This window comes from Hyperoodon ampullatus, assembly GCF_949752795.1.
Source record: "Hyperoodon ampullatus genome assembly, chromosome: 19".
Classification (NCBI taxonomy): Eukaryota; Metazoa; Chordata; class Mammalia; order Artiodactyla; family Ziphiidae; genus Hyperoodon; species Hyperoodon ampullatus.
The window spans coordinates 31,343,703-31,368,122 of NC_136932.1; the positions used below are offsets into that span (position 1 = coordinate 31,343,703).

At 63.0% G+C, this 24,420-nt stretch overlaps 1 protein-coding gene across 1 annotated transcript; it reads left to right on the top strand.

The window, feature by feature from the left end:
• Positions 1 to 8,748: 8,748 nt before the first annotated feature.
• LLGL1 (LLGL scribble cell polarity complex component 1) lies at positions 8,749 to 24,420 on the top strand (the record flags this gene model as incomplete). Its single annotated transcript, XM_079724735.1, has 23 exons — positions 8,749 to 8,829; positions 11,948 to 12,045; positions 13,875 to 13,956; positions 14,052 to 14,182; positions 15,254 to 15,412; positions 15,505 to 15,667; positions 15,755 to 15,890; positions 16,144 to 16,198; positions 16,317 to 16,471; positions 16,539 to 16,762; positions 16,931 to 16,998; positions 18,058 to 18,211; positions 18,285 to 18,389; positions 18,778 to 19,070; positions 19,231 to 19,378; positions 19,456 to 19,609; positions 21,289 to 21,584; positions 21,940 to 22,204; positions 22,304 to 22,418; positions 22,576 to 22,688; positions 22,902 to 23,022; positions 23,169 to 23,256; positions 23,907 to 24,420. 22 exons carry the CDS (start codon positions 8,749 to 8,751, stop codon positions 23,245 to 23,247), a joined length of 3,195 nt encoding a protein of 1,064 aa, XP_079580861.1. The 3' UTR covers positions 23,248 to 23,256; positions 23,907 to 24,420.

Sequence of the window (24,420 nt, forward strand, 5' to 3'; positions counted from 1 at the left end):
AGTAGGGGTGGGGTCCAGGGGGTTTTAGTCCCTCCAGATCCTGGACCTGGCTCCCAGGTTCTTCTGGTCAAGGGGTTTGGTCTAGAGTCTCCCTCATTCACTTCCAGTGCCCAGAGCCAGTCTACTTGGCCAAATTCTTGCTGTGAAAACCTGGCAAGCCACTTAACTCCCCATTTAACAGGAAGGGGAGAGTCCAGAGGGAGCAAATGAGTGGCCAGGGCTCAGGCCTGCAAATCAGTGACAGGATGTGAAGTGAGGGTGGGGTGGGCAGAGCCTCCTTGGGGTCTGTGGCCAGTTGGGCCTGCAGGGGTAGCCACTGGGCTGGGCGGATAGCACCCTGGATGCCCCGGAGAGGAGACATTGGAGCTGAGGGAAAGGTCACCCACACTGTGCCTGGGCCCCTGACTCGGGTCACGGGATGGGGACTCGTGCGGAGGGCTGGGGAGCTGCGAGGGATTCTCCACTGCAGCTGTGACAGAGCCAGACCTGGGTTCTTCCTAGTCCCTGAGTGAAGGAGGCCCTTTGCCTTGAGGACTGAGGGATGAGGCCAGAGGAACGGGGTCTGGCCAGAGGAACGGGGTCCGGCCAGAGGAACGGGGTCCAGCCCTCGGAGGTCCTGCTGTGTTTCTGGCGCTGGTTTCTGTCCCTGTATAGCGGTTCCATGGCACCCCGTGTCTGGGACTGTGAGAATCCTCTGAGTAGTTCCCAAGCAGATGCGGGGGCCATATCTGAGTCCCTGAATCTGACTGTTCCCGGCCCTCTGCTGGGGCACTAGCTAGCTGTTTGGGCCATGTGCCAAGTCCCATCTCTGCTCCCAGCCCAGGCTTGTATACAGTAGGTGCTCTAACAACATCTGGCTCCAGCCCTTCCCAGCTGGGGAGCCCATCCCATTCCTATAATCCTGTTGTGTGGTGGGGGAAACTGAGGCCCAAAGTCACATTCATTCATTCAAAAAATACGAGTGTCCGACTCTGCTGAGCTCTGCTGAGGGTACAAGACAACCTGGTGTGTGTCACACACACACACACACACACACAAGTTTATTGTAGATTGTACTGATAGATGTGTAGCACATAAATTACCAGTAATAAAACATAGTACTCTTTAAGCTCTGTTTAGCCAATTGTTTCTCACAGAATGCTTTTATTGATTTTTTGTTGTTGTTGAGTTCTTGTATTTGTAGCTCACCTGTGGTGGTAATTCAGCCACAATATGGTAAACGGAGCTGCATCCCATCTGCCTGTATTAGTTTCCTGTGGCTGCTGAAACAGATCGCAACACATCCGGGGGCTTAAAACAACAGACGTTTATTTTCTCACAGTTTGGAGGTCAGAAATCCAGAATCATCACCACTGGGCTGGAATCAGTGTGGCAGGCCCGTGCTCGCGTCTGACAGCTCCCGGCCGCTGTTGACATTCCTTGACTTGTGGCCACATAACTCTCGTCTCTGCCTCCGTGGCCACACGGCCTCCTCTTCTGTGTCCCAGATCTCCTCTGCCTCTCCCTCATTACAGCCTCCCTGGATAACCAAAAATAATCTCCCCATGTAAAGATCTTTTTTTTTTTTTTTTTTTTTTTTTTTTTTTTTTTTTTTTTGTGGTACGCGGGCCTCTCACTGTTGTGGCCTCTCCCGTTGCGGAGCACAGGCTCCGGATGCGCAGGCTCAGCAGCCATGGCTCACGGGCCCAGCCGCTCCGCGGCATATGGGATCCTCCCAGACCGGGGCACGAACCCGTATCCCCTGCATCGGCAGGCGGACTCTCAACCACTGCGCCACCAGGGAGGCCCAAAGATCTTTAATCACATCGGCAAAGTTAAAAAATGTTTAAAAAATTTACATTCCAGGGATTGAGACCTGATGCCTTCGGGGGCCACTGTTAGCCTATACTACTACCCTGCTCTCTTCCCAATAAGTTTGTCATTAAATTTGATACATGACCTACCGATTACTCACTGATGAACAGATTGTTAGTGGGATTGAAATGTTTCAGCCTCAGTATTACTTTTAAATTTAATCTGCATCGTTAATACTTTCTCCACCCATTTAAGTCTAGACCTGTGCTGTCCAGTACATTAGCCACTGGAAGCTCGGCTGTTGAGCACCTGGAAAAACGTGGCTGGTTTGAATTGAGTTGTGCTTTAAGTGTAAAATACACGCCAGAATTTGAAGAGTTAGTACAAAAAAAGAGTGTAAAAAATAACATTAGTTGCTTTATATTGATTACATGGAAATGATAATATTTTGGACATAACTGGGTTAAATAAAGTATGCTATTTAATTTTACCTGTTTGCTGTTACTGTTTAAGTCTGGCTACTAGGGAGTTTGAAATTACACGTGTGGCTTGCACTGTGTCTCTGTTGGAGGCACTGGTCTAGAACATGAGTGGTAAACCCAGCCTGATTTGTGGCCGTGGAAACATTCCCTTCTGGCTGGTTCCAAGCACAGCTGCGAGCGCCGTTATCACAGTGTCTCCACCACACAGATTCAGCCAGTGTGATGCAGAAGGACAGACAGGAGGGGAACGAAGTAAACCAGGAAGTGCTTAGTTCTGAACTTGACCTCTGTTTTCAGTGTAAGTTAGTTTTTAAACAATGGCTGTGTTTAACAGCCGGCTCACAAAGATTCTTAAACCGTGACATCTGGCAGTTGCAAGCGGCTCCCCACGGAGGGTTTTGCGGAGAGGAGAATGTGGTCAGACTTAGTTAGGGTCCCGCAGGCTGCTGTGTCGAGAGCAGAGAAGGAGCGTGGCAGGCAGGGCACCTGTAGAGATTACGGGGCTCCAAACGGAGGGCTGGGGTCCTCCAGCTGGGTGTCGGGCGTTCCCTGGCGCATTCCCTCCGGTGCCCACAGGGCGGCAGCAGAGTCCCAGCGATGGTGCCTCGGAGTGGGCGGGGCACAGCCCTCCCTTGGTTTAGATGGGGAACTGAGGCCCCAGGGGCGAGAACTTGGGTTCCCCACTGCTGCCACCCTGCTCAGCCAGGGCCCCCGGGTGAGCGGCTGTGCAGGGCGGTCCAATTCGCCGGGCATTGTTCCCCGAGCCTTTGCGCTGCCAGTGCCCTCTGCCTTAGGCGGCTCCTGCTGGAAGCCACCTTGTGGGACAGGGCTGCCCTGGGCTCCGTGGACCGCTGGCTTCCCTCAGCACAGCCCAGGGAGTTCTGTGTGGCCCAGGGCTGCCACTCCAGGCTGGGAGACCAGGACCTAACTCCCTAACTCCCACCCTCTCTGGACTCATTGTGAGTGAGGCCCTTTACGATCTGTCTCATTTAATTCTCACCACAACCTCTAATACCTCGCTTGGGGCCCGGGCTCAAATCCTGACTCTGGGGCTTCCCTGGTGGCTCAGTGGTTAAGAATCCGCCTGCCAATGCAGGGGACACGGGTTCGAGCCCTGGTCTGGGAAGATCCCACATGCCGCGGAGCAACAGGGCCCGTGAGCCACAGCTACTGAACCTGCACGTCTGGAGCCTGTGCTCGGCAACAAGAGAGGCCGCAACAGTGAGAGGCCCGCACACCGCGATGAAGAGTGGCCCCCGCTTGCCGCAACTAGAGAAAGCCCTCGCACAGAAATGAAGACCCAACACAGCAAAAATAAATAAATTAATTAATTAAAAAAAAAAATCCTGACTCTGCCATGTACGAGCTATGTGACTCTGGGCAGGTTACTTAAATCTCTCTGATCTTGGTTTCTTCCTCTGTAAGATAGGCATAGAATAAAAGGAATGACTGGTGCCTGGTACAGATCAACTGCTCAGTGTTAATAAATGGTAGCAATTACTATTCACCCCCATCTTGCAGATGAATAAACTGAGGCCCAGAAAGATGAAATGGCAGAGCAGGATTAGAACTTGCAGCCACAGAGACGAATGAAGCACAGAACCCCACCTTCCAATAGGCCTCTGAGAATCTCCTGGAGTCTCAAACCTGATACCCCTGCAGGGGGCCGGTGCATCCAAATCCCCAGGTCCTGTGACCCAGTGTGAGCTGAGAAAAGCACAGTTCAGACCTAGGCTCGGGGCAAGTGTCAGGCCTGGCAGCCCTGCATCTGGAGAGGGAGCCCTGGGCTGGAGGTCCAAAGACCCCTGTGTGGTCCCCCACGTGACCCTGGGCAGGTCACTTCTCTCTGAGCCTCAAGTTCCTCCCTTGTAAAACGAGGACAGGCTGGGTCTGCCCCAGCCTCCCGCTGCCTGGCCCCTTCCCTGAGGCCCAACACACTGCTCACCCTCTGTGGGCCCGAGAGCCCCTGCCCCTCCCCTATCTGGGCCCTCAAAGCCACCATGCAGGATGAGCACTCTGGTGCTCTCCCAGGCAGCCCCCACCCTGCTGGACCCCTCATCTCCTCCCACCCAGGCCCCGCCCGCCCTGCCCCCAGCCCAGATTCCACTCCAGGAATCGCGGGGCCTGCCAGGCCCCCCGGAGCCGAGCCGCCAGGAAGAAGCTGCTTGTGTGGTTTGGGCAGCAGAGGAGGGTCGTGGCCTCAGCCAGGATCTGGGCCAGCTCCTGGAAGGCGGGGCCGTCTCCCTGGCCCAGGCTGTCCCGCCTTCCCTCCCACTCCCTGGCTGCCCCTACTCGGGACTCGGCCTCCCTGCGGGGCTTTCGCCACCCCTTCTTCCCTCCTTCTCTCCACAGGTGGCCTTGGGCCTTAGCTTCCGTCTCCTGTTTATGAAGTGGGCTGTCCTTGTACCTACCTCCAATGTCACCACAAGGTCCAGGCAGATAAAGCACAGATACGGCATCTATGGGGGCACCTGCCTCTGAGGATGCCAGCCTGGCTCGGGGACACCCCTACTCTGCACCTGCCTCGCCACAAGCTTCAACCACCATTTCCTATGACCTCTGACTCACAAACAGTGTGGACTGTTATTATTTGCGTTTTGTTTTTTTTTTTGCGGTACACGGGCCTCTCACTGTTGTGGCCTCTCGCGTTGCGGAGCACAGGCTCTGGATGTGCAGGCTCAGTGGCCATGGCCCACGGGCCCAGCCGCTCCGCAGCACGTGGGATCTTCCCAGACCGGGGCACGAACCCATGTTCCCTGCATTGGCAGGCGGACTCTCAACCACTGCACCACCAGGGAAGCCCCCTGCGTTTTGTATTTTTAATGCAATATTTCAAACACACTGAAAAATACTTAAGAGAAGCCACACTACCACCCACACGTGTTAACAGTTTGTTACATTTGCTTCTGACCTTTTAAAATTCATTCGTACATTATTTTTTAAATGTGTTGAGTACCTACCGTGTGCCAGGCACTGTTCTAGGCACTGGGGACACAGCAGTGAACAGCAGCATTAAAAACTGAGCCCTTGGGGAGCACATTCTCAAGCTGGAAGACAAGTAATATACACAGAAGTCAGGTGCACGGTGGGTGAGAAGAGGCAGGCGAGAGGGACAAGGCAAGGGAGGCATCAGGAATCGAGAGGCCGGGGGGGCTTCCTTGAGCAAGTGTCATCAGGTCAAGACCAAAAGGAGGGGAGGGATTTGGTTAAGTGAAAACCTGGGGACAAAGCATCCCAGGCAAGGAAATAGCAAGTGCAGGGGTCCCAGGGCAGAGCCTGTCTGGTAGGTTTGAAGAATGGTGAGGCGGCTAGCTATGAGCCAGAGTCTAGGAATGGCTGGCTCACTAGGTACAGAGCCTGCCAGGCCCTGGGCTCCACTCCTGTTTGGAATCCTCTCATTTAGTCCTTACTGCATTTTACAGATGGGGAAACTGAGGCCCAAGGTGGACAGGTGGCTTACCTGAGGTTACCCAGCTAGCAAGGGGATGTCTTGGGATTTGAAGCCAGACCTGGGTCCCACCTCAGAGCTGGGCGAGGGCCCTGGGGTGGCCAAGGAGAAGGAGGAGGAGGAGGAGGGTGTGGGGAGAGGCCACCCCACCCAGGAAATGCCAAGAAGGTAGCAGCCCATCCCTGGCCTGAGGCTGACCTGAGGCTGGGAGGCTGCAAGAGGGACAGGCTTTCCCTTCGAGAGCGCTGCCTCAGGCGCCCTCCTGCCCCCATCATCCCCCCAACCTCCAGGACAGGTGCGGGGCCGCCTGAGGTCACTGAAGACTTTGTGTCCATGCCCTTGCCCGGGCTCCCCAGAGCCTGTTTCCGGCTTTGAGCAATGAGCAGGCGTGGCCCTGTTGCCCTGTGACCATGGTAATCATACGCCTGGGCCCGGGCTCACGGGGGAAGGGAAGCACAAGCAGTCCTTGGTGTCCCACACTCACCCCGTGCCATTCCTAACCCTGCCCCACGTGTGGATGGGCTGGGCCTATCTGCTCACGTCTCAGTTTACCCATTTAACCCCTTGAACCTGATCAGATGGGGCCAAGCTGGGGCCTTAGAGTCACCTGGGAAAGGACTGGTTTAAAATCCAGGCTCTGGGGCCCTACTCCATGGGCATTCGCACAGGTGTGGGGAGAGTTCTGACACTGAGAACCCCTGCTAGCCTGGGCCCCCACCCCCACCCCCTGCCCGCTCTACCGTTGAACTGCTCACCCATTACAGCCCAGCTTGAACTGCCCCCCTCCCTCCAGGGGCACCTACCCTGCGTCAGATGCCTCTTCTGGGCTCCCACCGCCCCCTGGTGTCCCCATCACAGCACAGCGAACTCCGGGTGTCTGTGGTCTCCACTGGGTTCTGTGCTCCCCTAGACTGTGAGCTGTGGGTGTGCGGTGGGGCAGGCATGGCTGCTTACTGCCTGCTGACTCGGTCCCCTTTCAAAGACAGAAGTGGAGACTGAGGAAGGGCAGGGACTTGCCCAGGGTGACAGAGGGGCAGAGCTCAAACAGCAATTAGCAAGAACTCTAACGACAGCTGAGTCTGCCTGGCGCCGTCTGGTCTAAGGGCTTTACAAGTGCTAATTCATCTCATCTTCGTAATGACCCTCTGAAGCAGGTACTAGGATTACCCACGTTTTTACAGGTGAGGAAACCGAGACACAGCTTAAGCATCTTGCTCCAGGCTGCACAGTTTCTAAAGGCAACGGACATAGGGATGTGAATTAACACCTTCCTAATGCTTCCCCGTGGCTTCCCCGAAGGCCCCGAGGCCTTCGTTCTGCAGAAGAGGCCACTGAGGCTCAGGCTGTGAAAGTCAGCCATGGGTGGCAGGGCAGGGACCAGAACCCAGGCTTCAGACCTGCTTGAGCTGCCTGTGCTGGGCATGGCGTGGGCAGAGGCTGGAGGTGCCTGACCCTTCTCAGTGCAGCCAGCTCAGCCCCCTTGCCTGCACCCACCTGTCTTAGCTTCCTCATCAAGAACCTCGGGGCTTTCCTCCCTCACAGAACTGTTGAGAGCACTTAATCAGCTGAAACCAGGAAAGGGATATGATTGGTGCCTGCCACACCTGTAGACACTCATAAGCCTTGTTCTTATCTTCCTTCCTCTCACCTCCCTGCCCCCCTGCTCGGCCCTCTTCCAGATCCAGCCCCAACGCCAGGTAAGGGCTAAGCAGGGCTGACGGGGGACAGTGGTGGTGGTGGTCAGGCCTGTGGCTTGGCAACTGCCTGGGGTCACAAGTCAGGCGCCTCCCTTGACACAGCTGGTGGGGTCTGGGCCAGGCCTACCTGCCCCACCTAAGCTTCTGGGACGCTGAGCCCAGGGCAGCCTATTCTCGGTCTTGGAAGGAAAGGTTCAGCCTCCAGGCCACTGTCCAGATGAGAAAAGGAGGCCTGGGATGTGGAGGCGGTGCAGCTTTGTTTATACACCATTCCCTGCATAGGGAGGCCCTCCCCCCATGTCAGAGAAGCCCGGATCCAATCTCAGGACCAAATGCCAGCTCCCAGCTCCTCAGGAACGGCCTCTTCTCCCCACTGGGTCTCTGTCCCTCTTTTTTTTTTTTTTTTTTTTTTTTTTTTTTTTTTTTTTTTTTTTTTTTTTGCGTACGCGGGCCTCTCACTGTTGTGGCCTCTCCCGTTGCGGAGCACAGGCTCCGGACGCGCAGGCCCAGCGGCCATGGCTCACGGGCCCAGCCGCTCTGCGGCATGTGGGATCTTCTTCCCGGACCGGGGCATGAACCCGTGTCCCCTGCATCGGGAGGCGGACTCCCAACCACTGCGCCACCAGGGAAGCCCCACGGTCCCTCTCTTTAGCTGATGGTGCTCCTAAGAATCCCCCGTGCTGCCACCAGAGCTTTTTATGTCGGATCCTGAAGGATGTATAGGAGTTCCCCAGGGGGCTGTGGGCGGAGGAGGGCAATCCTGACTGACCACCCAGAGGGACCAGGAGCGTGGCGTGGACGGTGCTCTGGCGCGCTGGGGGATGGTCCAAGTGGTGTCCCGTAAAACTGGTCAAACATAATACAACTCGTCAATCACCGGGCCAATGGCGCATATGGGGAAACTGAGGCCGGGGACCAGGGAGTCGCCCCGGTCAGAATTCTCCTGCCTTTCGGCACGGGACTGCCTCATTACCTGAGTGTGGGCGTCGCTCGCTCATTGCAAGAAGGGAAAAGGCTCCTCCGAATGGGGGAACGCGCGCCGCCCCTCAAAAACTCGTCCCCAGTAGCCCACGCCAGAGCTCTGCTCGTGGACTACAAATTCCGGAAGGCCCCGCGCCGTGGCGCACGCGCAGCGGGCGCCCACTGAGGCGGCAGGGGCGGGGCGGGCGGCGTGCGGGCCGCCCATTGGCCAGGAGGCACGTCCGTTGGGCGGGCCCGCCCTTGCAGGACCCGCCCCGCCGCGCCCGCGCCTGGCGCCCGCGCCTCAGGACCTGCGGGGCCGCGCGGCGCATCCTGCGGGCGGCGGCGGCGGGCGGCCGGGCGCAAGATGATGAAGTTTCGGTTCCGCAGACAGGGCGCCGACCCGCAGCGCGAGAAGCTCAAGCAGGAGCTCTTCGCCTTCCACAAGGTGCGGCGGCGGGCCGGGGGCGGCTGGCCGGGGGCGGGGACCGGGCCGGAGCCACGTCGGGCCGGGGGAGGGGGCGCACGCTGGGCTCGGCCGCCCCGCTCTGCTCTGCCCGAGGCGCGCGCCAGCTTCGCTCCATTTCTGCCCTCCGCTCCCCTGCTCCTGTCTCCGCGCCTGGACTCCGCCGGCCTCTCCTTGCGGGCCTCTCCGCCTCCGTGGGTCTCCGGGCGGCTCTCAACTCTCGCTCCGGCTCCCACTCTCTGTCTCTTTATCTCTTTCTCGGGGACCCCTCGGCGCCCCTGCGCAGCCCTTGGGCCCGGTTTGTTTTGCTTTCGCACCCAGGCCGGTGGGGAGGGGTGCGGAGTGGAGGCAGATGTTGGGGGGTGGGGCTGGGAAATCCCTTCCCGGTTCCTCTCCTCCCTTCCCCCACCGCCCGGGGCTCCGGCTTGCGCTCTGCCCGGCACCGCCGGGGGCTCCATCGGGGGATGCCTGACCGTGTACTCAACTGCACTTCGAATCGCGGGGCCTCAGTTTCCCTTGCTATGGAATAGGGCCACTGTCCTTGCTGTGCGCTCTGTCACAGGGGCAGCCGACCCACCGCCTCTCCTGGAGCCAAGGCGGAGGTGGGGGCGGAGGGCTGCTCCTTCCTTTCTTTCCTGGGTAGGGCCAGAGGGGCCACGGGAAAGGGGCTGCCTTCAGCCCCGCCTCCCCTGCGCTGGTGTGTGGTTGAGAGAGGCCCCAGCCTGCCCCTTGCTAACTCTCCCCAGGGGTGTCACTTCTGGCCTCAATTTTACACCCAAGCCCTTTGGTCGCAGGGCCCCTTGCTGCTCTTGGGGCTTAGGGTCATTATGCTCACACACCGGTAAGAAAATTGAGGTTCAGGGCTGACCACGTGCCCAAAGTCAGAGTGAGCTGGGGTACTTGGTCTTTGGGTCCCCTTGTCAGTGAGATTTGACTTTAGCCTTGAGGGCCAGGGGCTTCGGGAGGGGTGCTGTGGTCCCCAGCTGGCTGCCAGGAGACTCTGGTCCAGGAGGAAGCTCTGGGGTGACCGGTCCTGCAGTGACCGAGGCCGGGTCATCTCTCAGGGTAGGCGGGGTTTTCCAGGTGGCGTAGGGGCTGCCAGGACCCTCAGACTTGGTGGCCAAGGGGCCCAGAGAGGAGGCTGGTGCCCAGGGGCTCTGAGGTGTCCCCCTTCCTGTGTTGAGTGGCCGAGGGTGAGCCCCCTCGAGATGAGAAGACAATGATGGTAGGGCAGGCGTAGCGCTCAGGTGTCACTTCCTCAGCCACGGAGTCAGGGTGTGAAGTGGGGACCTGAGACAGGTGGAGGGGAGGCTTGCTCCCCCTGGCTGGCACCTGGTGGCAGAAGCTGGTCTCCCTGCCAAGGAGGGTGAGGCCCCGTTCTGAGTGGGCGGCAGTGGTGGGCGGGGGTGGTCTTGGGCAGAGGGTTACTAGAGGGGCTGGTAGGTGATCACTAGAAAATAGGCCCAGATTCCTGAGTGGTGGGGCGTGGGCAGGGGGGTGTGGTCCAGGGTGAGCCTGGACTTTGGACTCGGTCTTGGGTCCAAATCCCAGCCCTGCCCACAAGTTGCCTGTGGCATGTCCACTCTATGTCAGTTTAACGAATACGGCCTCGGGGGAGCTGACGTACTAGTTGGGGAGATACTGAGAAGCCGAAAGAAGAGAGGGAAGTGTGTGGCCTGCAGTGGTTTGGATGGTGGTCAGTGCCATGGGTGAAATCAGGCAGGTGAGGGTGTGGAGCGATGGCTGCTGGGCCAGCTTGGGGCCTCTGAGCAATTGTCTCCTGAGCCGTGGGAAGGAGCCCCCCGTGGAGAGTGCTGGGTGAAGGACGTTCCAGGTAGGTGGACCGTAGATGCGAAGGTCTTAGTAGACTGGAGGAGGGCGGAGGGCCTCAAGTGAGCCGGGGGCCGGTGGGAGGAGCCAGATGGAGGGGACTTGGCTTTGACTCGGAGGGAGCCGGGAGCCCCGGAGGGTCCTGAGCAGAGGAGTGGGCCTCCAGACTCGGTCAGGTCCAGCGTGGGCACGGCGGTGCTGGTGCTCCCCACCCCACCCCGGTCAAGTGGGCCACACTGTCCTCAGGTGGGCTCACCAGTGCCCAGATGGGAAGCCGAGGTTTGGCCAGTGCTGTGACTCACCCAAGGCCAAGCCAGCTGCTCAGAGGGCTCAGTCCCTGCCCGGATGGGATGAGGCTGGAGGCAGGCTGGGGCCACAGGCCTGGGGACCAGGGTTCCTTATAAAACTTGTGTCTTGCTGATGCAGTGGTCAGGGGGTACCGGCACCCACATGGGGTGTCCCACCTTGGTGTTGAGGGCAGGGGGCTGGGGGCCCAGGGGTGCAGGCTTCCCAGGGAGGGCCCCCAGCCAGGCCTCGGGGTTGAGTAGGGGCTCCTTGGGTAGGTGGTGGGGGCGGGGAGCCAGGGCTGGTCTGCACTGGGGCTGGCCCTGCCGGGAGCTGGGGACCTGGTGGGAGCCGTTGCATTGACACCTCCAGTGCACAAGCCCCCTGCCCACCGTCCCAATCAGGGATGGGAAGGGAGTCACGTCTCCCAGTTTCCAGGTGGGAACCCAAGTCTGGCAGGTGTGTGACACCTTCAGGGCCTGGGCAGGAAGCTCCTTCTCTCTGGCCACCAGTCTCCTTGTCTCTGGGGCTGGAGGTGGGGAGCAGCCCCGGGTTGGGGCGGCACTCGAGAGCCTCTGCCTAGCTGGCCTTGGGTGCTGGCCTCTGACCACCCCCCAGAGCCTGTGTTGGGGGTTGCCTGGGACCACTTCAGTCTGCCTGGAGGAGTGGGGTGCGGAGCCCTGCTCCGTGGGGCAGCCGGGGTTCACTTCTGTGCCTGCACCTCCTCTTGAGCCCCGTTCTGTTTGTTTTCAGAGCCCTGTGCACGGTGGGTTGGACCCGAGTGTAGAGAGGGACGGGGCCTCTACCAGGGGGGCCTCTGTGGCGGGGCCAGGGACTCAGGCCCTTCCTCACCGGAGGTGTGATTACCCATTTCGCAGCTGAGGGCACTGAGGCCCGGAGCATGGGTGCGAAGCAGTGGCAGAGCCTGGCGGCTGCCTTGGAGTGGGTGGGCCATGCCTGTGCCAATGCCTTCACCTCCTTGCAGACTGTGGAGCATGGCTTCCCCAACCAGCCCAGCGCCCTGGCCTTCGACCCTGAGCTTCGCATCATGGCCATCGGCACGCGGTCTGGGGCTGTCAAGATGTATCCTTTGAGGGCCGCGGCCTTCGGGGCCCGTCAGAATGTCCTGGTTGCAGCTCCCCGTGTGCCGGGCCCCTGGGGCAGGACCCCGGCTGGGAGGACATGGGAGCTGCCCAGACCCTGGTGGAGGCTGGTGCAGCTGCTGCCCTGAGACGCCTCCTCACAGAGACGATGGGACTCAGCTTGCGGTGGCCTCGGCTGCCCCGCGCTGCCTTTCAGCCAGCCAGTTACCTGGCAGTTACCATCCCAGCAGCTGTGACTGGGGAGGTGGGCCGGGGCTGGTTGCACACGGTCCCCAGCAAGGGTGGTGGGTGGGCCAGGGTCACGGCGGGCCTTGCCCTGGTGCCCGGGCGCACACACGTGTGCCAGTGTGAAGACGTGTGTCCAGCCGAGGCGCTGGGGGCAGTACCAGGCTCGGCATGGTGGGCGCAGCGCGGTCCGCACCTGGATGCTGGCGCCACACAATGGGCCTGTGAGCCGCACAAAGGGGCATTTTCCTGTGAGTGCAGGGCGGGTGCAGGGGGAGGCTGGCAGCTGGACGCCTCCCTCCTGCCGTGGGGGATCCCAGCCCCGCTGCACGGGGTGAGCCCCTCAGGTGGGGCCCCAGGGGCAGGGTCTGGCCGGCCACTGCATGGTGGCACGGGGTCTCCCCACCCAGGGACTGGGGGCACTGGCCGGGAAGTTGTGAGTTTGCCGACTCCAGGGAGAGAGGCTGGACCTGGGTGCCCCCTCCTCCCGTGGGCCCCTGAGGCATTTGTGGGTACGCAGGGGCTGGTGCCCCGGCCGCCTGCCGAGGGGTCCCACTTCCTGGCCTGCTGCTTCTGCGTCTTACGGTGCTGTCCTGCCCCGCGTGTGCTGTGGGCCTGGAGCCCCTTCCTCTGTGTCCTGGCGGAGTCTCTGCTGGTGGCACGTCCTTTCTCGTGCTCACAAAGGACGGGCAGGCAGACAGCCTCAGAGGGGGACGAGGCCCCCCACCCCTCCCAGATCATTCCGGCCTGAGTCCTGGGCTGGGAAACTGAGGCTGGCCACAGGGGCCGCAGCCCACCCCCATCCCCCACCTCCCGGGTCTGGCCCCATCTCCTTGGCGACCCTGGTTCCCTCCCAGTGCTCCTGCCCTGTTTTTTGTCCCCTTGTCTGTGTCCTCCCGGCTCCTGCAGGGAATCCCGACTCCAGCTCCAGGCAACGGCTCCTGCCTTGTCTCCAGGCAACGTCCCTGACCCCTGCCCGGTCCTCCCTCCTGGGGCCCCTCGGCCTGCCCGTCCACTGTGAAGCCTGGGGTTGCTGGGACTCTGGCGCTCACACTGGGCACTTGAAGCAGGTCACCCAAGCTCTCCAAGCCTCTGTGGCCTCTCTCCTTGCGGTGGGGGCTGCCTGCCCCAGAAGGAGGTGGGGTTCATGGCCTGCAGCTGGCGTCGGCCTGTGGCTGAGCCTCCCGGGCCTGGCTTGGCATCTCCGCCTGTGTGATGTTGACGTGCGGGGCCAGCTCCTGTGCACACAGCCCGGAGAGGCTGATGCAGAGCCGTGAGCCGGGCCTGGGCTGTGTGTGCGGGGGGTGCTTTTATTCTCACGTGCCCTGTGTCAGCCCCACGAGGTGGGAGTGTAAGTCGCCAGCCCCTTTTACAGATGAGGAAGTGAAGGTCGTGCAGCAGCACCGACTTGCAGGACCGAGTGAGCCTGCATGTCGAGTGGCGGTGCAAGATGGTGCTCCTTGCGGCGGGGAGGCCCCTGGACAGGCAGGCCCATTGGATAGGGCCCGTCAGAGTGGTCCTGGGAGCAGGAGGTGTGGTTTCCCGGCCTGTGCCTGCTTTCCGCCCTTGACCCGTCACCCTCAGTTACGGTGCCCCTGGCGTGGAGTTCACGGGCCTGCATCGAGACGCGGCCACCGTCACGCAGATGCACTTCCTGCCCGGCCAGGTGAGCCTCGGCCCTGCCACTGGCTCCTGTGAACCCCATTTCCGCCCCACCCCCTGCCCCAGGCCGGCTCAGTCTTGGTCTCACTCACCTGCCAGGGCCGCCTCCTGACCCTGCTGGACGACAGCAGCCTCCATCTTTGGGAGGTCGTCCACCACAACGGCTGCGCCCACCTGGAGGAAGCCCTCCACCACCAGCCACCCAGTCGCCCGAGCTTTGATGGTGCCAGGTACTGGGGGACTCGGCCAGGGATGGCCGCTGGATGTGGGGCGAGCCTGTGGAGGGGCAGGGGGACAGGAAGCTGCCCCGGGGCTGGGGTTCAGGGGGCACGTCTGGTGGCCTGGCAGGCGTCAGGTGGGGGTCCCGGTAGAGTCTGAGGTGAGCAGGGACAGTCTGTGCTCCAGGACCGGTGCGGGTCCCGGTAGAGTCTGAGGTGAGCAGGGACAGTCTGTGCTCCAGGACCACTGGGGCCCCAGGAGACACGGGATGGGAGAGTGTGTCCAGAGCCCGGGGAAGGGTGTCAGGGGCAAGAACTGACATCACAGGTCCCCTGGGCCCTCAACTGGGGGCGGGGCGATGGACCACAGTGTGCCTGGGTGAAAGGGCGGGTCGGGGCAAGGAGGGTCCCGCTGGGCTGTGAGGTGCTGGCAGGGTGCCCCAGGGGGGCGACAGCATGGGCTTGGACCCCTGGGGAGAGAGTAAGGGGCCTCTTGGTTCCTGGCCCGGCAGCCCTTGTTGAAATGACCAGAGCGGGTGAGTCCTTCAGGTTGCAAGGTGCCTGTCCAGCTCCGCGGGAGGCTTGTCCTGCTTGGGCTTGAACTGGGGCTAGGTGACCCCCCTCCCCCCCACCCCCGTGTCCAACCCTAACCCAGGATGGATCCCTGGGGTCTCCCAGCCTCTGCAGGGGAGCGATCCAGGGCCCTCCTGCAAGTCAGGGAGACATCCATGGGCTGGGGGCGGGACTTCCTGAGTGGGGCTCAGGGGGCCGTGCGTCCTGAAGGTTCTGATCCTGGCCCAGGTGGGGCCTGGTTCCTGCCTTCCCCTCTTGGTGGGTGGGAGGAGCCCAGGGGCCCTCCTCCAAGACCTGGGGACCTATTTTTATCCCTCTCCCCGCCGACATCCTGGTGAATAACTGAGCGAGCTAATTACGACGTCCGCAGCCACCACTGTGGCCTTCCTGGGGCTGCCGCGAGTGCAGAGGAGCTGCGGCGAGCTGACGGTAGCGGCTCAGCCCCTTCCACGCCCTCCTCAGCAGGCGGATGGGCTCCCGACCTCACCCCCCTCCCCTTGGCCCCCACAGTGGCCTGCCCAGCCTCGCCCGCATCACCGTGGTCCTGCTGGTGGCTGCCGGTGACCTGGCAGCCCTGGGCACTGAGGGCGGAAGCGTCTTCTTCCTGGATGTTCCCACACTGACGCTGCTCGAGGGGCAGACCCTTGGTCCGGATGAGGTTCTGCGAAGGTGAGAGGCCACCCGGCTTCCCTGCACCCCGTCTGCCGGGTGCCCCGTCCGCCGGCTCACCCCCCACGCACCCTTCCCGTCCACCCCCGCAGCGTGCCTGATGACTACCGGTGCGGGAAGGCCCTGGGCCCCGTGGAGTCACTCCAGGGACACCTGCGGGACCCCACCAAGATCCTCATCGGCTACAGCCGAGGCCTGCTGGTCATCTGGAACCGGGCCGCGCGGTGTGCTGACCGCGTCTTCCTGGGGAACCAGGTGTGTGGCAGAGGGCGGAGGCCGGCGGCTGCGCTGGGGCCTCAGCTCACAGCCGCCGTGCTCACGCCCATCCACCCTGCCCCACAGCAGCTGGAGAGCGTGTGCTGGGAGCGCAGCGGCCGCACGCTGGTCAGCTCGCACAGCGATGGCAGCTACGCCGTCTGGGCCACGGACGCCGGCGACTCCCCGACGACACAGCCCACCGTGGCCACCACACCCTACGGTGAGTGCCGGGGAGGCCTGTGCGAGGTCGGCAGTGACCCCGAGCTCAGACTGGCCTTGGTGGGGGGCTTTGGGAGGACTTGTAGAAGGCGGTGGGGCTGAGCCCAGCCGCAAAGATGAGACCCCCCCCGGGGCTGTCGGGCAGCGTGTCTTCCCCTCGGAAGGTGGGGGTGATGGAGGCAGGAGGAGAATGGAGAAGTGGCGAGAAATGCAGCCTGGGGCTCGGTGGGTCTGACGCTGTCCTACCCCTCCAGGCCCCTTCCCCTGCAAAGCCATCAGCAAGATCCTGTGGCGAAACTGTGCGTCTGGGTAGGTGGGGCGCCGGGGCCAAGCCTGGCTGCGGGAGTGCAGGTCGGGGGTGGGGGAGGCTCTCCTGGTCCCCATGGGGCCCCTCTGGTGGCTCACGTGGCTCCCCCGCCCCGAGCAGCGAGCACTTCGTCGTCTTCAGCGGTGGCATGCCCCGCGCCAGCTATGGTGACCGCCACTGCGTGAGTGTGCTCCAGGCTGAGACCCTGGTGACGCTGGACTTCACCTCCCGCGTCATCGACTTCTTCACGGTGCACAGCACGCGGCCCGAGGACGGTGCGTACCTGCCCTCCCACCCCGTGCCTGTGTGTCTGCGGCCGCGCTCACCCGCCCCGTCCCGCAGAGTTCGACGAGCCCCAGGCCCTGGCCGTGCTGCTCGAAGAGGAGCTGGTGGTGCTGGACCTGCAGACGCCCGGCTGGCCGGCCGTGCCCGCCCCATACCTGGCCCCGCTGCACTCGTCCGCCATCACCTGCTCGGCCCACGTCGCCAACGTCCCCGCCAAGCTGTGGGCCCGCATCGTGAGCGCTGGCGAGCAGCAGAACCCCCAGCCGGCCTCCGGTGCCTCGGTGTGTGCCCGGGGGAAGGGTGCTGCCTGGGCATGCGCCTGAGATGGGGATGTGGCAGGTGTATGTGGGAACTCGGAGGGACTTTGTGCTCTGGATGCCACTCCTGGGGTGAGAGGAGGAAGGCGCTTGTCCTGACCTTCTGCTTCCGTCTCTGTCTCCGTCTCTCAGAGCTGGCCTATCACCGGGGGCCGGAACCTGGCTCAGGAGCCGTCCCAGCGAGGGCTGCTGCTGACCGGGTAGGCGAATGCGTATCCCCGGCTCAGCCCAGTTGTGACGGGTGTTGTGAGTGTGTGTGTGTGTGTGGGCGAGCAGGGCCTGGCGCAGCCCTTGCGGGTGTGGGAGGGCCCATCCTGGGCCTGGCGGGAGCTGACCTGCTCACTGACTCAGGCCCGGCCCCTGGTGGGACCAGGTCATCCCCATTCCCGCAGGGTGCACTGGGGTGAAGCCTCCCTAGACTCTGGTTTAGGGCTTAGCTCTCTTTTAGCCCGAAACTGGGCTCCACCCACTCAGCCTGCCCTGGGACTGGAAAATCTGGGCTGGCCCATGCCGAGCTGCACAGGGCAGGTGCCCGAGAGCCCAGCCTGGGCCTGGCGGGCACTGACGTGCCCGGTGACTCGGGCCCCGACTTCCTGCCCAGCCCCTGCCATCCGCCTGTGCTGGGACCCTCGGGCCTCTGACTCCAGCGCCCCCTCCCCAGTGAGAACTCCTCACCGTGGCTTTCAGGGCCTCTGGAGCCGTCCCAACCGGTCCCACGGCCTCACTCACCTTCTCACGCCCTGGCTCTGGGCTCCCCCTACCGCCCAGGCGCCTGTGACCTGGACTCTGCAGCTGTGTCCTGAGGCTGCACCCCAGTTTGGTCTGCTCCTCCCCCCTTTCCCTCTCTGCTTCCTCCCGGCCTCCCCAGGCTTCCTGTTCCTGCCCCCGCCCCAGCCAACCCCTCCACTCTGTGACTGCATCTCTGGTCACCTTCTCTGGAGGCTCCCCTGGGGGCAGAACCCCCGTAGTCCTCTGTTCCCTGTGTCGCCCGCTCCTCACCTCCTGGTCATTATTTCTGGTGATTATTCCCGCCTTCTCACTCTCTTTGCAGGGAGGGGCCCAGCACCTAATGTATGTGGCCTGGCATACAGTCAGTGCTCAGTATGTGCCCTGTGCGGTTGGTACTTACTGTTTGCTGTATGCAGCAGGAGTCTAGTCAGTGTTTGGCTGAGGCACTTAGTGCCTAGCGTATGGTCGCTGGATGACTGGAGGGGGCGGGGGGCTGGAGGACCTGGAACCTGACCTCACCTCCCCTGCAGGCACGAGGATGGTACCGTGCGGTTCTGGGACGCCTCCGGCGTGGCCCTGCGGCCACTCTACAAGCTGAGCACCGCCGGCCTCTTTCAGACGGACTGCGAGCACGCCGACAGCCTGGCCCAGGCCGCCGAGGACGACTGGCCACCCTTCCGCAAGGTGGGCCCCTCCCCTGGCTCCGGGGAGCCTGGTCCGGGCTCCGCCCTGTGTCACCAGTCCTTCCACCCTGCAGGTGGGCTGCTTCGACCCCTACAGTGACGATCCACGGCTTGGCGTGCAGAAGGTGGCGCTCTGCAAGTACACCGCCCAGATGGTGGTGGCCGGCACCGCGGGCCAGGTAGGGCCAAGGCGTCCCCAGGTCTGCCTTGGGGGGCTTTCTGGAGGGTCGGGTGGGGTGGTAGAGGGACCAGAGCAGCAAAAGCCCAGAGGTGGGAACGGGGCTCCAGGTGGGCCAGCCAGGGCTGTGGGGACCCACAGAGGCTTGGGGCCGGGGTGGGAGCACAGGTGTTAGATGAGCCCCGGGAGGGCAGGGCTGGCAGGTCCTGGTCGCCACCATGTTGCTCAGTGAGGGCCCTGGTATACAGTGGGCGTCCAGTAAGTGTTTCTTCAGAGGACACACTGGAGACAGTCCTGGGACCACCCTGGCAGAGGCATCGGAGGCTCAGGCGGGGCGCGGGTGGCCCCCTCTTTGTACTGACCGGCCCCTGCCCGCCCCTGGCCCTCAGGTGCTGGTGCTGGAGTTAAGTGATGAGCCGTCGGATCAGGCGGTGGGCGTGGCCAGCGTGGACCTCCTCCAGGACCGTGAGGGCTTCACGTGGAAGGGTCACGAGCGGCTGAGCCCACGCACAGGGCCGCTGCCCTGGCCGGCCGGCTTCCAGCCCCGCGCACTGGTCCAGTGCCTGCCGCCGGCTGCCGTCACTGCCGTCACGCTCCACGCCGAGTGGGGCCTTGTGGCCTTCGGCACCAGCCACGGCTTCGGCCTCTTCGACTATCTGCGCAGGAGCCCCGTGCTGGCCAGGTGCGTGCGGGCCCCTCCCGAGGTTTGCTGGGGCGCAGGTGGGGGGTGTTTTCGAGCCTCGCGGGAAGCGCTGCTGGTGCAAGTTAGGCCCCCCGGTGGCTGGGCTCGAGGGCGGGCTTGGGGCTCGGGCTTCCCTGATGCCCGGCACCTGCGCCCCCAGGTGCACCCTGCACCCCAACGACTCCCTGGCCATGGAGGGGCCGCTGTCCCGTGTGAAGTCGCTCAAGAAGTCGCTGCGCCAGTCCTTCCGGCGCATCCGCAAAAGCCGCGTCTCGGGCAAGAAGCGCTTGACTGCCGCGGGCAGCAAGGTGGGCTGGGTGGCCGGGTGGCCGGGCGGGGCAGCAGGGGCGGGAAGACCGGGCTCCCGAGCCTCGTGTCCTTCAAGTTGCAGGAGGCCAACACGCAGCTGGCGGAGCAGGCCGGCCCCCACGACGTGGAGGTGACACCCGTGCAGCGCCGCATTGAGCCCCGCTCGGCTGACGACTCCCTCTCAGGCGTTGTGCGCTGCCTCTACTTCGCCGACACCTTCCTTCGAGACGGTGAGGCCGGGAGGGGTGTGCTGGTGAGGTGGCCCTAGGTGGCGTCGCCCGGGTTCCGGTCAACTGCTTGGGAAACGGGCATGGAGTGGCGCCTCCCGGAAGGTTGGAAAGTGTTGCCTGCTGAGTGCCGGGCTGCGCTGGCAACAGGGTGCCCCGGCCCACAGCCGTCCCCGGGACAGCCCGACGGTGGGGTTAGTGAACAGAGACCTGAGTGGAGACGGGAGCCCGGGGCCTGGCGGGGAGTGTGGGCCGCAGCACCGAGGCCGAGGTGGGCATGTGTCAGGAGACCCCGGGCAGCGTGGCTGGAGCAGAGGACAGGCCCGGGAGGTGTGGGTTCCGGCTGCCTAGCTGAGGAGCTGGCTTTATAGTAAGGTTTTTTGGTTTTTTTTTAAATATAAATTTATTTATTTATTTTTGGTTGCATTGGGTCTTCGTTGCTGTGCGTGGGCTTTCTCTAGTCGCGGTGAGCGGGGGCTACTCTTCGTTGCGGTGCGTGGGCTTCTCATTGTGGTGGTTTCTCTTGTTGTGGAGCACGGGCTCTAGAGCACAGGCTTCAGTAGTTGTGGCGCACGGGCCTGGTTGCTCCGCGGCATGGGATCTTCCCGGACCAGGGCTCGAACCCGTGTCCCCTGCATTGGCAGGCAGATTCTTAACCACTGCACCACCAGGGAAGCCCGAGGAGCTGGCTTTGACCCCGAGCGGTTGGAGCCCCTGAGGGTCCTGCAGAGGGCAGTGATGCAGTCGGGTTTACGGACGGAGTTGCTGATTGGTTTAACTTGATGATGGGGCACGTCCTGTTCAACCGCACCCCCGCTGCCTGCCCCTGCTCTCCGTCGTGTCTCGGGGATTTTAAGTGAAAGCCCCTGTGTGAGCAGCTCAGTGTGCGTCTGGTGGACGTAACCTACAGCTAGGGTGCCCGAGTCACACGCCGTAGCATGGACGCTGATGCTGGAGTTTTCCTGTCACACTCGGCCCACAGGCGATTCTGTTCATCTCAGAAACGCCTTTTTGGGGTTGGGTCAGCGTCCAGCTGGTCTGCACGTGGCGCCATCATTGATGCATCTTTCTGTCTCCATCTGGGAGGGGAGCCCCCACTCCTGGTGGTGTTTGTGGAGCGTCCCTCTGTCCGGTGGATCTTCCCACTGTCTGGATGCGGCAGCCCCGGGGTTTTGGTTGGCCTGCCTCCAGTGTCCCTGAGAAGCCAGCTGGGCTTTGGCAAGCATGGCTTAGATTGCTCGCTAATTTTTTGCTCCGGTCTTCTCCCCCCGCTCCCATGGTTGCTGCTGAGGTCACCAGTTCATCAAGGGTGCACAGTGGTGACTGCCTGGTCCATCCACGCCTGCCCGTTTTTAGCTGATTTTCCACTTCTTCCTGAGGGGGGTCAGCTTGCACGGGATGGCAGGCTGGGTGTCTGCGGCAGGACCAGTGATGGACGTAGGGGAGTTGGGGCTTTGCGATGGGGTCGCATCCCTGGGATGCTGGGGGCGGTGTCTGTGAGGTCAGGGTCCAGTTTGACATCCCCACGGAGGTGCCCTAGAGGTCACTCCTGTGCCTGCAGGAAGACTGGCTGAGGGCACCAGGGAGGTGTGGGCTGGAGAGAACCAGTCCAGGGTCCCAGGGCATCGGGAGTGGTGGGGAGGGGAGGCACATGCCTGCCTCACCAGTCCATCGTCCCCCAGCGGCCCACCATGGCCCCACCATGTGGGCGGGCACCAACTCGGGCTCCGTGTTTGCCTACGCGCTGGAGGTGCCGGCGGCAGCAGCGAACAGCGACAGGCGGCCCGAGCGGGCAGTGGAGGCCGTGCTGGGCAAGGAGGTACAGCTGATGCACCGCGCACCCGTGGTGGCCGTGGCTGTGCTGGATGGACGCGGCCGCCCGCTGCCGGAGCCCTACGAGGCCTCAAGGGACCTGGCACAGGCGCCCGACATGCAGGGCGGCCATGCTGTGCTTATCGCATCTGAGGAGCAGTTCAAGGTGAGCTGACACAGAGACCCCTGGGGCTTCCGCCTCCTGGACACTGCCAGACCCTCGACGACGTTTGCCCGCCTACGCCCGCTTGCTGAGACCTCCCGAGAGCCCCCAGCCGGCAGAGACGCCCTAGGGAACCCCGGGGGCCCCCAGGGCCTCAACCACCCCCCCAGAGCTCCAGGTGTGGGGGGTCCTGGCCCCCGGCCCTTCCAACCAGCGGGACCGGCTCCACCACAGCGGGAGGGGCCTGGCAGGTTTCTGGGTAGAGAAGCGGGTGGGGCTGGAGGGCCGGGCTGGGTGGCGGCACGGGGGCGAGGACGGGCCGGGCTCTGCTCAGCGGCCATCCCCTGCCCGCCTCCAGGTGTTCACGCTGCCCAAAGTGAGCGCCAAGACCAAGTTCAAGCTGACGGCCCATGAGGGCTGCCGCGTGCGCAAGGTGGCCCTGGCCACCTTTGCCAGCGTGGCCTGTGAGGACTACGCCGAGACCTGCCTGGCCTGCCTCACCAACCTGGGCGACGTGCACGTGTTCTCGGTGCCCAGCCTGCGGCCCCAGGTGCACTACGCCTGTATCCGCAAGGAGGACATCAGCGGCATCGCCTCCTGCGTCTTCACACGACACGGCCAGGGTGAGGGCCCCGGATGGCAGGGGAGGGGCCGCTCACAGGGCTTCCGGAGGGGGGCAGGCCCTTCACTACGCTCTCTGCTCCCCTCACACCCACCCCCAGGGTTCTACCTGATTTCCCCGTCGGAGTTTGAGCGCTTCTCCCTGAGCGCCCGGAACATCACGGAGCCGCTCTGCTCTCTGGACGTCAGTTGGCCCTGTGATGCCATGCGTGCCAGGTGCGTGGAAGGGGTGGGGCCTGGAGGAAGGAGCAGGGTCCCCACCCCTGGTGTCACCCCCCTCTTGTCCCGGGACTCAGGAGTGGGAGTGTGGGAACCTGGCCCTCGAGCCAGGAGGCACCTGCCCCTGGTCCCCAGCACAGACCCATCTCTGCAGTTACAGGCCCCGAGAGTCCCCCAAGCTGAGCCAGGCTAACGGGACCCCTGGCGTCGTCCTGGGCCCACAGAGCCGCGGCGGAAGCCCCGATCCCACCTGCAGCGAGGGAGCTGGTGAGGAGGGCGGGCGTGAAGTGTGGCAGCTCAGCCTCAGGGCGGGCCTCTGCAGGATGCGGCCACTGAGGGCGCCGGGGGAAAGGCGTGCTGGGCACGAGAGGGTGGGGGTCCGTGTGCTGGTGCCGTGGTCCACTGTGCGCTGGACTCAGGACCAGGGCCCCAGGTGTGGAGTCCGCCCCTGGGAAGGGCCTGATCACTTCCTCTCTGCAGACACCCCGGATCCGCCTGAGGCCACGCTTTCACCCATGTCCGTGGACTCGGCTACCAGTGCCGACACGACGCTGGACACGACGGGGGACGTGACGGTGGAGGACGTGAAGGACTTCCTGGGGTGAGGAGGTGGATGGGTCCACAGGAGGGGGTTGGTCGGCTCCCAGGCTCCCTCCCTCCACCCTTCAGCCAGCCTCATCCCAGCTGGGCACAGAGGGCCGAGGAGGGCCTGACCCCAGACCCGCTGACCGCTGCTCCTCCCCCCAGCTCTTCGGAGGAATCTGAGAAGAACCTGCGGAACCTGTCAGAGGACGAGGCCCAAGCCTGCCCCATCCTGATCGGATGAGGCCCTCAGGTGTGGGGCCCTGGGTCTCCCTGGTCCCCTTGGCACGGCCTCACCGCCCCCCGCACCGGTCTTGCACCTGAAACCCTGGCAGGCCCGGGGAGGCGTTTCCCCAGCCTGCCCCCTCCCGGGACTGTCCCGGCAGGGGCCTCCACAGCCCATGCAGATGTGCTTCTCGTAGTTTGCTGTTAGAAATCAGGGCCAGCCCGTCAGCCCCCAGATAACACGGCTGGTGTCTGGAACGAGACCAGGCCAAACCACCTAGGGGAACGGCAGCTTGGGGCTCAGATGGCTTTGGCCAGCCTGTTAATCAGGTGAGATCACCCAGGTGTGCGAGATTGGGTGCTGCCCGAGGCTGACTGGTCCCCGCGCTGGTCTCGGTATGGCCCAGGCCCGAATCTGAGGCCGTAGGTCTGCCCCCGCCCCCTGCCTCTCCCTGCACAGACGCTGCGGCTCCCTCTTTGTTGCTGGGGTCACCACTGCCCCCTCCAGGGCCACGCTTTGGCCTCAGGGGCCCAGATGTGGTCAGGGCTAAGGCTGTCACTACAGGGCCCTTGCCCTCGTCTTGGACAGGAGACTGAGCGGTGGCACGTGTGGCCGGGCCGCCTGCCCCCTTGGACCTCCCTGGCCTTTTGCTGATCCCTTTTTCCTTCATCCACCAGGAAGGCCAGAACTGCCAGGCCTGCCCTGTTCAGAGCTGGGACCCAGGACTCCGGCCCTTCACGTAGACCTGCATCTGCTAATCTCAGGCTCCAGCAGGACCTGCCCAGCCTGGCCCCAGAGGCCACCAGGGAGGTCAGGTGCCACAGGGGAGGGCAGCTGGGGCTCACGGCCCGTCACCTCCCAGGTGACAACACCGTCCTTTCCCTCTCCTTTTGCAAAGAGTATTTTTCTAACGCCTGTGCCAGGCACCACAGTCATTTCTAAAACTATTTTGGTACGTGCTCCTGGGCCAGCACCCCAACCACCCCCCCCCAGGCTGTGCACGAGTGTGTGTGTGTGTGTTTCTGACTGAGCTCCACTGGGCAACCAGGACTGGGGCGCGCGTGCGCGCGCGTGTGTGTGTGTGGAGCGGGGATCAGGATGGGTTTCCTCGTAGATTGTACCTTGGGGTTTTTTTTTTCCTGTCATTTTGTTAAAATTAGCAGTTTTAATATTAAAAATACTGATTTTTAA